This window comes from Dysidea avara, chromosome 1 (assembly GCF_963678975.1).
Source record: "Dysidea avara chromosome 1, odDysAvar1.4, whole genome shotgun sequence".
NCBI lineage: Eukaryota > Metazoa > Porifera > Demospongiae > Dictyoceratida > Dysideidae > Dysidea > Dysidea avara.
This window is the reverse complement of record NC_089272.1, coordinates 32,184,454-32,196,529: the sequence shown is the minus strand read 5'-3', so window position 1 is coordinate 32,196,529 and position 12,076 is coordinate 32,184,454. Positions and strand designations below refer to the sequence as shown.

At 37.9% G+C, this 12,076-nt stretch overlaps 1 protein-coding gene across 1 annotated transcript in view; it reads left to right on the top strand.

The window, feature by feature from the left end:
• LOC136261987 (uncharacterized) overlaps nucleotides 1-12,076 on the top strand; it is a 50,234-nt gene that overhangs the window by 2,594 nt on the left and 35,564 nt on the right. The window contains exon 2 of the mRNA XM_066056102.1: nucleotides 6,367-6,639. Within this exon, the coding sequence (XP_065912174.1) occupies nucleotides 6,367-6,639 (273 nt within the window). The remainder of the gene's footprint in view (nucleotides 1-6,366; nucleotides 6,640-12,076) is intronic.

The following is a 12,076-nucleotide window of genomic DNA, read 5'->3' as shown; positions in this document are numbered from 1 at the left end:
AGTCTTTTTCTAGAGCTCTTGCCTTCTTGGGTTTTTTAAATACGTGTTTTTGCTTCACCGTTCCCATATTCGTTTTATGTCAACATTGAAGTGCTGTGCAACACCTTCCTTGCTGTGATCTTCAGCATATGTGACCCAGTCTGGGAAAACCGGGTTTATTGCCTATTTAAAAGTATCGAGAAACGCCAGTTTTAAGTATTTAGTGTGTTGTAGTTCACCAATGGTTGAAGCTATGCGTACCAAATTTTCACACGTTTTATACCAATTCCTTACCTTCCAGAGCATCCACTGTGCAAGTAGCCAATAACTAAGTTTCCTGCCATTTTAGATAATTTTAAAACCAAAATGTATCAGGGGAGCTGCAAATTGGGTGGGAGGCGGGGGGCCTGGAAGGTGGGCAAGATGGTGTTCACAAATTGAAAAGGAAGGCCAAGCGATGAATTAGGCCAAGTTTTGGGCCATTGAGGTCTCAAAACTGGCTAAAATGAAAGGAAATTCACAGCAGAGGCACTTTTTCAACACCACAGAGCTGTACAGCCACATACAGTCATCCCCAGGCTGGCCAGAACTCCATTAAGGCCCCACACCACACGTGCAGGTCGCCACTGGGCTTGGGTAAAGCAGCCAGCAAACCCAGACCACTCAAGTCTAGCTGATTTTGATTGTGGAATTAGATAGTTTATTCATGTAGCTTTGTGTCCTGGGTGAAAAATCGAATCTGCTGACATGAGCGATAAGACCGGTTTTCTCAGACTGGGTCACATATTTCACTGCTTTTTAGCTTGAAGATAATATCATAAAAAACTTTTTACCTTATCATTACGAACACAAGGTGCAGCATGTGGCACTGCACAGAATTATTGGAAAATAAATCTGATGCACCCAGTGTTTACTTGAGATCCTGGCGTTTACTTGACACCCCAGCATTTATTTCTGTTGTGATACTTTCAACCCCCGTGACTAAATGAAGCAAGGCTTTTATACCAGACCGGCCATAGTTTGGGCAATAGAGTACTTTATAAACTCTTCATGAAATATCATCATACAGTACGATAGTAACTGTATAGTAGGGACCACAAAGGAGTAGGCGTGGCCCACAAAATATTATCACCCAAAAACCAGCCTCGATTTTCCCTGACGACAATGAGGCAGTATTGGTGAGGTAAAACTATGCCCAAACATGCTTTCAGATCCACCCAAAACACTTTCAACAAGTTGCTACGGAATTTGGAAAAAAATTTATTTGATGGAATTTTCTACTGACTGAGTAAGTAACTGACTGACTGATGCCTTTAGACAAGTGTAACTCGATAACGGCTAAGGCTACGGGCTTGATTTTTTCACTGTTTGACGTCACTTTTTGGCCTGACAGGTGCCTTTTGGTATACTGCAGTACGTACAATGTATTCTTCATGGACTTACCAGTGTCCTCCTTTGTGTCTCATTCATCTTTGCTGACAGCAAAAGGTGTCGATTTGGCGGTAGCACGTGATGGCTTCCCTTCATAACGGAAATTGTCTGTATTTTTTAAAGTGGCTATTTTGATTGCAAAGGCACTTTTCAAGCAGTTCTTGATTCGTATTGCTGTGTAACGGGTTGAACATAGCCAACAACGAAGTGTAATGGGTTTTGTGTTGTTTTTTTTGACAAATGAATAAATACAAATACAAAGAGAAAAACAAGAACAAACACTATATGACAGTCACCATTTAGAAAGCTGGCAATTTAGTCTCAACCTGGATAAGATCAATTGGTGCTGTTATGGATACTTAACTTTTCAGACGATCATTAATATATTTGGGGCGCTCGGTACTACTGTATTTCTTTCTTTTGGTATGTGTGGATTGTAGAGGTGCTTTTCAAGCAGTTCTTGATTTGAAATACTGTGTAACGGGTTGAACATAGCTGACAAGAAGCGTAATGGGTACTTCACTTTTCAGACGATATTTGATATAGCTGGGACATGCGGTGCCATTTCAGATGCGGTATGCGTGGGTTCACCAGTCATAATAAAATCATTTACAAAAAAAAGTTAACAAACAAGTACACAGAAAAATTTGGAATTTTCAACTAGAGTAGGGACAATAGCACATCGATAAAAAGCACTGAAACAAGTTGGAGTAGTCCATGGTATTAAATCACCATAAAACAATAAGAAGTGTTATATCCCTACTGTGCATTTCCATTCTGGTATCTTGAGCACAGTAGGGATATAACACGTCTTATTGTTTACGGTGATTTAATACCATGGACTACTCCAACTTGTTTCAGTACTTTTTATCGATGTGCTATGGTCCCTACTCTAGTTGAAAATTCTTGTAGACATCTGTTACATATGTATTATAACACAACAATTGACTGGGAAGCATGTGATGCATCAGAGTTGTTATATTTATCATCACATTTGGATTGCTGCAAACGAGATGAAATGTTGCTCAAGATGTCTTTCACCATCAATTCTAAAAAAATATTCCTGAATTTTGTGCGAAGTGTACCTACAACTCTTCTTCTGCATCCATTGAGATATCAACAGATCATCACTTGTAGCAGTTGTAATTAATGTTCGTAGTCTTCTGATCCATCACTTATCTGGCTAAGAAATGGAGTAACCACAACAATTGGTTGCACGTTTATTCAAAATAACTGCTACATTTCCTAGTTTGAAAATCCTTTCAAAACCTACTCGTATGGGTACATACATTTTACATACCTAGGTATTAGCATTTATCATGCATAGCAACACTAATAATTATTTTAAGTGGTAGCTAGTTTAGCTACAGTAAAAACTAGCTACAGCATCTACTGTCTACATACTGTTACAAAAGGCATTTTTATTGCCTTACGAATGCAGCATCAGCATGAGGACTTTTATTTTCTTTTCCTTAAATTCTGTGACACACATATGCCAGTGCAGTGTGTCATTGGATTCATTGCACCAGAGGAATGGTCATTGTTGAAACCACAACAGCTGAAACGATTGATACACCACCTTGGTTTAACCAAAGCATCTTTGCCAGAAAAACTAGATTGGTTGGTGTGGCACTAAGGGAATATTTACAAAATCAAACTGTGAGTCCGTTGACAATGAAAAATTCTTAGAATAAGTAAAACTAGTTGTATGAAGGGAAGAATCAGGATGAGTTGGAGGTGAGCTAGGGTTAAAGGGAGGCCAACCCTAGTTTGCCTTGAACTCAACCTGAAACTTTTCTTCTTACAGATGGTGAAACACATTATTAGCCGAACAGGTGAACCTCACAGTTAGCATTACAGTTAGGGTTAGGCTCAGCATATGTAAGTTTCTTCTTTACTCTGTGGGTACTATGGTTTCTATGTATAGCTTATTTCTTGCCTGACATTTATACATTTATCATACAGTATGGTAGTTACTGTATAGTAGGGACCACAAAGGAGTAGGCATGGCCCACAGAATAATATCACCCAAAAGCCAGCATCAATTTTCCCTGACGACGATGAAGCAGTATTGGTTAGATAAAACTAGGCCAAACAAACTTTCAGATCGACCCGAAATGCTTTCAACAAGTTGCTATGGAATTTTTAAAATAATTTATTTAACGGAATTTTCTATTGACTGATTGACTGACTGACTGACTGACTGCCTGATGCCTTCAGACAAGCATAGCACGATAATGGCTAAGGCTACGGGCTTGATTTTTTCACTGTTCGACATTGCTTCGGCCTGACTGGTGCCTTTTGGCATACTGCAGTATGTACAATGCATTCTTCATGGACTTACCAGTGTCCTCCTTTGTGTCTCATTCATCTTTGCTGACAGCGAAAAGTGTCGATTTGGTGGTAGCACGTGATGGCTTCCCTTCGTAATGGAAATCGTCCGTATTTTTCGTAGTGGCTATTTTGATTGCAGAGGTGCTTTTCGAACAGTTCTTGATTCATACTGCTGTGTAACATGCTGAACATAGCAGACAATGAAGTGTAATGAATACTTCACTTTTCAGATGATAATTAATATAACAGGGGCGCGCGGCACCATTTCTTTCTTTTAGTATATGTGTGGATTGCAGAGGTGCTTTTTGAGCAGTTCTTGATCTGAAATGCTGTGTAACCGGTTGAACATAGCTGACAACGAAGCGTAATGGATACTTTACTTTTTAGACGATAATTGATATAGCTGGGGCACACGGCACCATTTCAGATGTGGTGTGCGTGGGTTCACAATTCATAATAATTATTTCCAAAAAAAGTTAACAAACACGTACACAGAAAAATTTGGAATTTTCAACTAGAGTAGGGACCATAGCACATTGACAAAAAGTACTGAAACAAGTTGGAGTAGGCATGATATTAAATCACAGTAAAACAATAAGAAGTGTTATATCCCTACTGTGCTCAAGATACCGTAATGGAAATGCACAGTAGGGATATAACACTTATTGTTTTACTGTGATTTAATATCATGGACTACTCCAACTTGTTTCAGTACTTTTTATCGATGTGCTATGGTCCCTACTCTAGTTGAAAATTTCAAATTTTTCTGTGTATAAGTTTCTGGGGTGGGTAGCTGATAGTGGCATAGCATAGTGGTTAGCACTCTGGACTCACACCCTAGAAGTGCTGAGTGCAATTCCTAAAAATTTAGCAGTTTTTTGTTTGTTTGTTTGTTTCAGTACCCTTTTATCTATAGGTTTTATTTGGGGATTTACATTTAGAGTGTGCTAAAATCAGCTTGCTAAAATTATGCATTAATTTTGTGCTCTTTAGCAATTTCTCAGCAAAGTGTGTGAACAGTTGAAACAGAAGTAGAAGAAAAGGAATGGAGAAAAAAAGCCCCTAAAGCTTTGGTTACTAGTATCTTAGGATTGGCTAAGGCAGTTTTCTTCAAATTTGGGATGTATAAACTACCATAACCAGGCAGGAAACTTCATAGTAAAGTTCGTTCCACTTAGATGAAGGATCACAGAACTACAAATGTGTAAAATTTGTGTTTTCTTTTTCCTGTCAATATACTCATGGTGTTCCCACATGCCTAATTTTTGTAGACCAAGTCACATACATGTAGCCTATGAGCTGTAGTGCATGTTCTTTAATACCATATTTGACAACTTGACAAACATAGTTAAATACTGCAAAATTGCAATTGCAAATTGAACTACAATTAATATAACATAAAAACTGTGTGCTTGTATTGTTGGTTGAAGTAAGCCCAATATTTTAAAATTGACTGGTTGAGAAAATAGTTAAGATTGATATGCTTTTAGAATAGAACAGTCAGCAAAGCAAATCTGAAGCTTAAATAACTTTATTGTTAAATGTACTACCTATTGTTAGTGATCACAATGTATGGGGCACAACATAAATTTAATGTACTGTAGTAGTATGTTTTCCCACATCCAGCAAACTTCTGATTTCAATCCACTCTGGAATGACTGAGTTTACATCACCTATAGGCCTACTGATAAAAGCAGATTTTCCAGAATAGATACGTACCAGGGACTTTCAAAAATGGGGATTCCACTCTGTAACATGGTAAATTCCAGTAGCTTCGGTGGCAGCAGATCCAGATATTTAAAAGATGCAATTTACACTCTGAGGCATAGCATAGATAGTCTATAAATAACTATCAACCATTTCAGGCCTTTACAAAATGATTTGAAGTATTAACAAAATTATTAAAATGATAATTAATTTTTAGTGAAGTTTAGTGCACTTGAAGCCACTGAAGAAACAATGCTGCAACAATAGGAAATAATTTATGAGGCTCATGCATATCATGCAGATTCATAACTGCCGCTTCTAGAGACTGGTATTGAATACTTTTAACACGCATGTAATCACTTACAATGGTTATTCAACAAAAACGGTACCAATTAAACCAAATTCAATCTCAGAAGGCTAATTTTAAAAATTTTCCTGTGGGGGGCATGCTCCCAGACCCCCCTATTTGGAGCATGCAATGCACACTTGTATGCCCATGTAACCAAATTTGCCCCTGTTGCCTAATTCTGAAAATTTCTTGATCCACCACTGCCAGACATGGTTGATATATAAACATACAGTGTGTCATAAGCACATACGGCTCTACGTATGTAGCTACAAGTAAGTATAGTAAAGCATTGTGTTTGTGCACACACACCCTGTGACTTCTAATGTAACTGCACTCTCTACAGGGTGACTTGTACAGCAGCTGAGCTCTCTACAGGGAGACTTCTAATGTAGCTGAACTCTTTACAGGTTGACTTGTTGTAGCTGAACTCTCTACTGGGTACCATACGAGGGGAAAACTTGAAGTGTATTCAGTTTGTTGTGCAGTGATGTGTGCATGGTAATAGCGGTACGTATGTGTGAGGTGTTTTGTTTGTGCTACATATATAAACTTTTTCTTATACGTAGGTGTTGAAATATTGGAAAGACCATCTGATTTTATTGTAATTCCACCAGCAAATGAAGCTGTGTTTACATGTAATGTTTCTGAGGGTGCTCTACCATCATGGCGTATAAATGGGACAACATATCTTCGTGCTCAACAGTACCCTACTGGTCATGTTCTGGATGGGATTCATTTGAATGTTACCATGCCTGCTAATGGCAGTGAGTATATTTGTTTGATCGTATTTCTTAATGGAACCACAGTTGATAGTGATCCAGGATTCCTTCTTATAGCCGGTATGTATGTACGTACAGTAGGTTGCAGAAAAAAAGTTAACGTTTCATAATTTTAATTACGCTGTAGTAGCATAATTACAAAGCGTAATTACGAATTATGCTCTATTGGTAACTATGAGTATATTGTATATATGGCTGGTGAAAAACTACTTTTTTGCATAATTACGGATTACGGTCAAAATGTAATTACAGTACAAACATGGTAATTACTTAGTAATCGCACCGTAATTACAATTACGAAACGTAAACTTTATTTTGCAACCTACTGTAAATTGTACCTGTAGATTAGTGCTGAGTGATATTATTTTTCATAAATGGTATGGTAATATTTGTGGTATAACTAAATTAGTGGTATACCTTAGTTTAATACTGTTTAAGATGTATGATTCTAGATACACACACACACACACACACACACACACACACACACACACACACACACACACACACACACACACACACACACACACACACACACACACACACACACACACACACACACACACACACACACACATGCACACCAGGGCCAGAAGAAGCGGTCTGGCCAGCCAGGCCATAGCCTGACCAATTTTTCAGCATTAATTTTAAAAATATGTATCCGAGTCACTGATAGGCACTGGCCAATTATGCTAGTGTGTTTTTGGGAATGATAGATGATAAAGCATCATGCAAGCATTGTGTGATATAATGTCAGTAGAGTACTTACATCATGCTGTTAAATTCTTCCCTATGACAACTAGTCAGTCATGGAAAAGATTGAAACACTCTAATAGAACATTCACCCTAATAGAACACTCATGTATTCAGTACTGATTTATTTATCAACCGATGAAGCAAATATGAAATATAAATAGCTTTGCAAGGAAGTGTGCATAAATTGGATGAATATATGAGCACTGTAGCATAGCATGATAGAGTAATATTAAGCATATAACTTAGTGCATAGCTAGCTATTCATGCACTGAAGTTTGACTTCAAAGGGAACACTGTATTTACATGTGTTACAGCTGTATAATGTAAGAAATTAGCTAATGTGGACAAATGATGTTGCAACATGCAGTGAGTTTAACACACATGTGTTATAGCTAGTCAGTACTTTGCTAGGAAATCTACAGCTGAAAATAGTCCCTAATGAAACATACCTCAAGATCCCCTATTGCATTCACACAGCAAAGTACTCAGTATTTTAAAATTTTTTTTTGCTGGTACATGTTGCCCACAGGCCATTAATGCAGGCTTAATCTGCATTAAAAAGCATTTAAAATAGGTCAACTCTTTTGCTGACTTCTACAAAAGATCAGAAACTGATATATTATAATCACAGCCAAATGCTCATGTTTTCTCATCAACTGCTGTCTCCATGTTGCCATGGATGTAGGCTTTGCATGCTTCCCAAAATTTTCATATTAACTTAGCTGCCCTTTGTTGTGATGCTAAAGGTCAATCACAGCATTAATGTCTTTAAACTCAATTGCCTGTCTTACAAGTTCATTAATATTATGGCTATCAGTTTCACATATGTTGTAAGGTAAGTAAGTACCTTTTATTTCGTGCCTCCATAAACTTTAAATAATTTTGAAGTGATTCAGCAAAATCTTCACTTTTCTTCCATGCCTGCCATTTGAAATGGATAATCATCTCATAAAACAATGGATAAATCCTTTTTTTATAGCACAAGTAACATATAGTTACTTGTTGTAGTATACTGAACAGTGTCCGTGACATAATGTAATATAATATCTAATCCAAAACAGCCAAGCTGTAAAAAAAGTGTGCGGCCCTCAGAAAGGCTATGGTGAAAAAAGATGTGAAATCCAAGGTGGCGGCCAAGAAATGGCTGTGATGGTAGGTTAATGGTAAAAATTTTAATAATGACAATTCAGGTAAATTTTGTGAAGCGGCACAAAAATTCACCTGAATTGTCGTTATTAAAATTTTTACCATTAACCTACCATCACAGCCATTTCTTGGCCGCCACCTTGGATTTCACATCTTTTTTCACCATAGCCTTTCTGAGGGCCGCACACTTTTTTTACAGCTTGGTTGTTTTGGATTAGATTTCATTTCTTTTTGTATTTGTATACCCCAAAGCCGGCCTATGGCCAGCTTTGGGACTTTTTTAACCGATGTTTTTTTTCTTTACTACAGGAAGAAGTAAAGATGAAGTAGATATACTTTAAATATTTTATCAGTAAATGTACAAATTATATATATAATACATATGTGACCGGATTTGCAAAAAGGGGCCTTCCACACACATCCAATTTGCCAACTTTGACAATTGATAACTTCAGATTGGAAAGAGCTATTGCCTTGAAATTTGGGCAGTGGTGATTTCTTTGCAGCTGAACTCTCCACATGATGGTTTCTTTGTAGCTGAACTCTCTATAAAGGCAATTTCTTCTAGCTGATCTCTTTACAGGGAGATTTGTTTGTAGCTGAACTATCTACAAGGTAACTTCTTCTAGCTGATCTCTCTACAGGGTGATTTGTTGGTAGCCGAATTCTGTACAGGCGATGTGTTTGCAGCTGAGCTCTTTACAAAATGGTTTCTTTGTAGCTGAACTCTCTACAAAGTAACTTCTTCTAACTGATCTTTCTACAGCGTGATTTGTTTGTAGCTGAACTATCTACAAGGTAATTTCTTCTAGCTGATCTCTCTACAGGGTGATTTATTTGTAGCTGAATTCTGTACAGGTGATTTGTTTGCAGCTGAGCTCTTTACAAAATGGTTTCTTTGTAGCTGAACTCTCTAAAAGGTAACTTCTTCTAACTGATCTTTCTACAGGGTGATTTGTTTGTAGCTGAACTATCTACAAGGTAATATCTTCTAGCTGATCTCTCTATAGGGCGATTTGTTTGTAGCTTTATTCTGTACAGGTGATTTGTTTGCAGCTGAGCTCTTTACAGAATGGTTTCTTTGTAGCTGAACTCTCTACAAGGTAATTTCTTCTAGCTGATCTCTCTACAGGGAGATTTGTTTGTAGCTGAACTATCTGCAAGGTAATTTCTTCTAGCTGATCTCTCTACAGGGTGATTTGTTTGTAGCTGAATTCTGTACAGGTGATTTGTTTGCAGCTGAGCTCTTTACAGAATGGTTTCTTTGTAGCTGAACTCTCTACAAGGTAACTTTTCTAGCTGATGTCTCTACAAGGTGGCTAGTTTGTAGCTGAACTCTCTACATGGTGGTTTCTTTGTAACTGAACTTTCTACAAGTTGACTTCTTCTAGCTGATCTTTCAATAGGGTGATTTGTTTGTAGCTTCACTCTCTACAAGGTAACTTCTTCTAGCTGATCTCTCTACAGGGAGATTTGTTTGTAACTGAACTCTCTACAGGTGATTTGTTTGAAGCTGAACTTTCTAAATGATGGTTTCTTTGTAGCTGAACTCTCTACTAAGTAATTTCTTCTAGCTGATCTCTCTACAGGGTGATTTGTTTGTAGCTGAATTCTGTACAGGTGATTTGTTTGCAGCTGAGCTCTTTACAGAATGGTTTCTTTGTAGCTGAACTCTCTACAAGGTAACTTCTTCTAACTGATCTTTCTACAGGGCAATTTGTTCGTGGCAGAATTTTATACAGGGTAATTTCTTTGCAGCTGAACTCTCTACATGGTGGTTTCTTTGTAGCTGAACTCTCTACAAGGTAACTTCTTCTAACTGATCTCTCTACAGGGTGATTTGTTTGTAGCTGAACGATCTACAAGGTAACTTCTTCTAGCTGATCTCTCTACAGGGAGATTTGTTTGTAGCTGAACTCTCTACAGGTGATTTGTTTGAAGCTGAACTCTCTAAATGATGGTTTCTTTGTAGCTGAACTCTCTACAAGTTAACTTCTTCTAGCTGATCTCTCTACATGGTGATTTGTTTGTAGCTGAATTCTGTATAGGTGATTTGTTTGCAGCTGAGCTCTTTAAATAATGGTTTCTTTGTAGCTGAACTCTCTCAAGGTAACTTCTTCTAGCTGATGTCTTTACAGGGTCACTAGTTTGTAGCTGAATTCTCTACATGGTGGTTTCTTTGTAACTGAACTCTCTACAAGGTAACTTTTTCTAGCTCATCTTTCTACAGGGTGATTTATTTGTAGCTGAATTCTTTACAGGTGATTTGTTTGCAGCTGAGCTCTTTAAAGAATGGTTTCTTTGTAGCTGAACTCTCTACAAGGTACCTTCTTCTAGCTGATGTCTCTACAAGGTCACTAGTTTGTAGCTGAGCTCTCTACATGGTGGTTTTTTTTGTAACTGAACTCTCTACAAGGTGACCTCTTCTAGCTGATCTTTCTACAGTGTGATTTGTTTGAAACCGAACTCTCTACAAGGTAACTTCTTCTAGCTGATCTCTCTACAGGGAGATTTGTTTGTAGCTGAACTCTCTACATGATGGTTTCTTTGTAGCTGAACTCTCTACAAGGTAACTTCTTCTAGCTAATCTCTCTACAGGGAGATTTGTTTGTAGCTGAACTCTCTACATGATGGTTTCTTTGTAGCTGAACTCTTTGCAAGGTAACTTCTTCTATTGATCTCTCCACAGGGCGATTTGTTTGTAGCTCAACTCTCTACATGGTGGTTTCTTTGTAGCTGAACTCTACAAGGTGATTTTTTCTAGCTGAACTATCTCTTTTCATAGTTGCATGAACTCCCTACAAGGTAACTTCTTCTAGCTGATCTCTCTACAGGGTGACTTGTGTGTAGCTGATCTCTATACAGGTTTCTTATTTCTAGCTGATCTCTTGAATTCTCTTCAGGGTGACTGCTCTATTAGGATGACTGCTCTATTAGAGTATCTCGATCTCGCACTTGCTGCACCAAGTTGGATTTCGTGTTATAACTCCGTGGCTTTAAGTCTGATTCTTCTACACCATTGATGAGCCTTTCTAAGATGATTACTCCATCTGTACAACGATTTTCAAAGCATTACCCTAGGCGGTTTATCTGGTAGGCGTGGCAAGCAGTCGTTTTTTATTAGCTGATCTCGATTGCGTAATTGTTACACACTGTTGGTTTTTTCGTTGTATCTTCCTGGTTTTTAGCTCGATTTCTTTCAAACCACAAAAGGTTTGAGGTTCAATAGTTAACCTATTCACCCACCGATTTTCAGCTTCTTCCCATACGCGGTTTACCCTGTAGGCGTGACAACATATTGGTGTTATTTTTTGTGAATAATCGCTCATAACTCTTTGCCTGTTTATCGTATTCCAGCCAAAGTTGGTACTGAGATGCGCCTTTATATCCCCCTTCTGTGTGCCAAATTTCAAGGCAATCGGATAACGCGTTCGCGTTTTATAGCAGTTTTTGTAAGTGTGCGACAAGAAAAAGAAAAATAAGAAGAAGAAGAAAAAAAAAACGAAGAAACTGAGCCAATTTTTGAAGTCGCATATCTCGGGAACGCGCGAAGCGATTTCGCTCAAATTTGGAATGTGGAGTGCTGCAGTTGGAG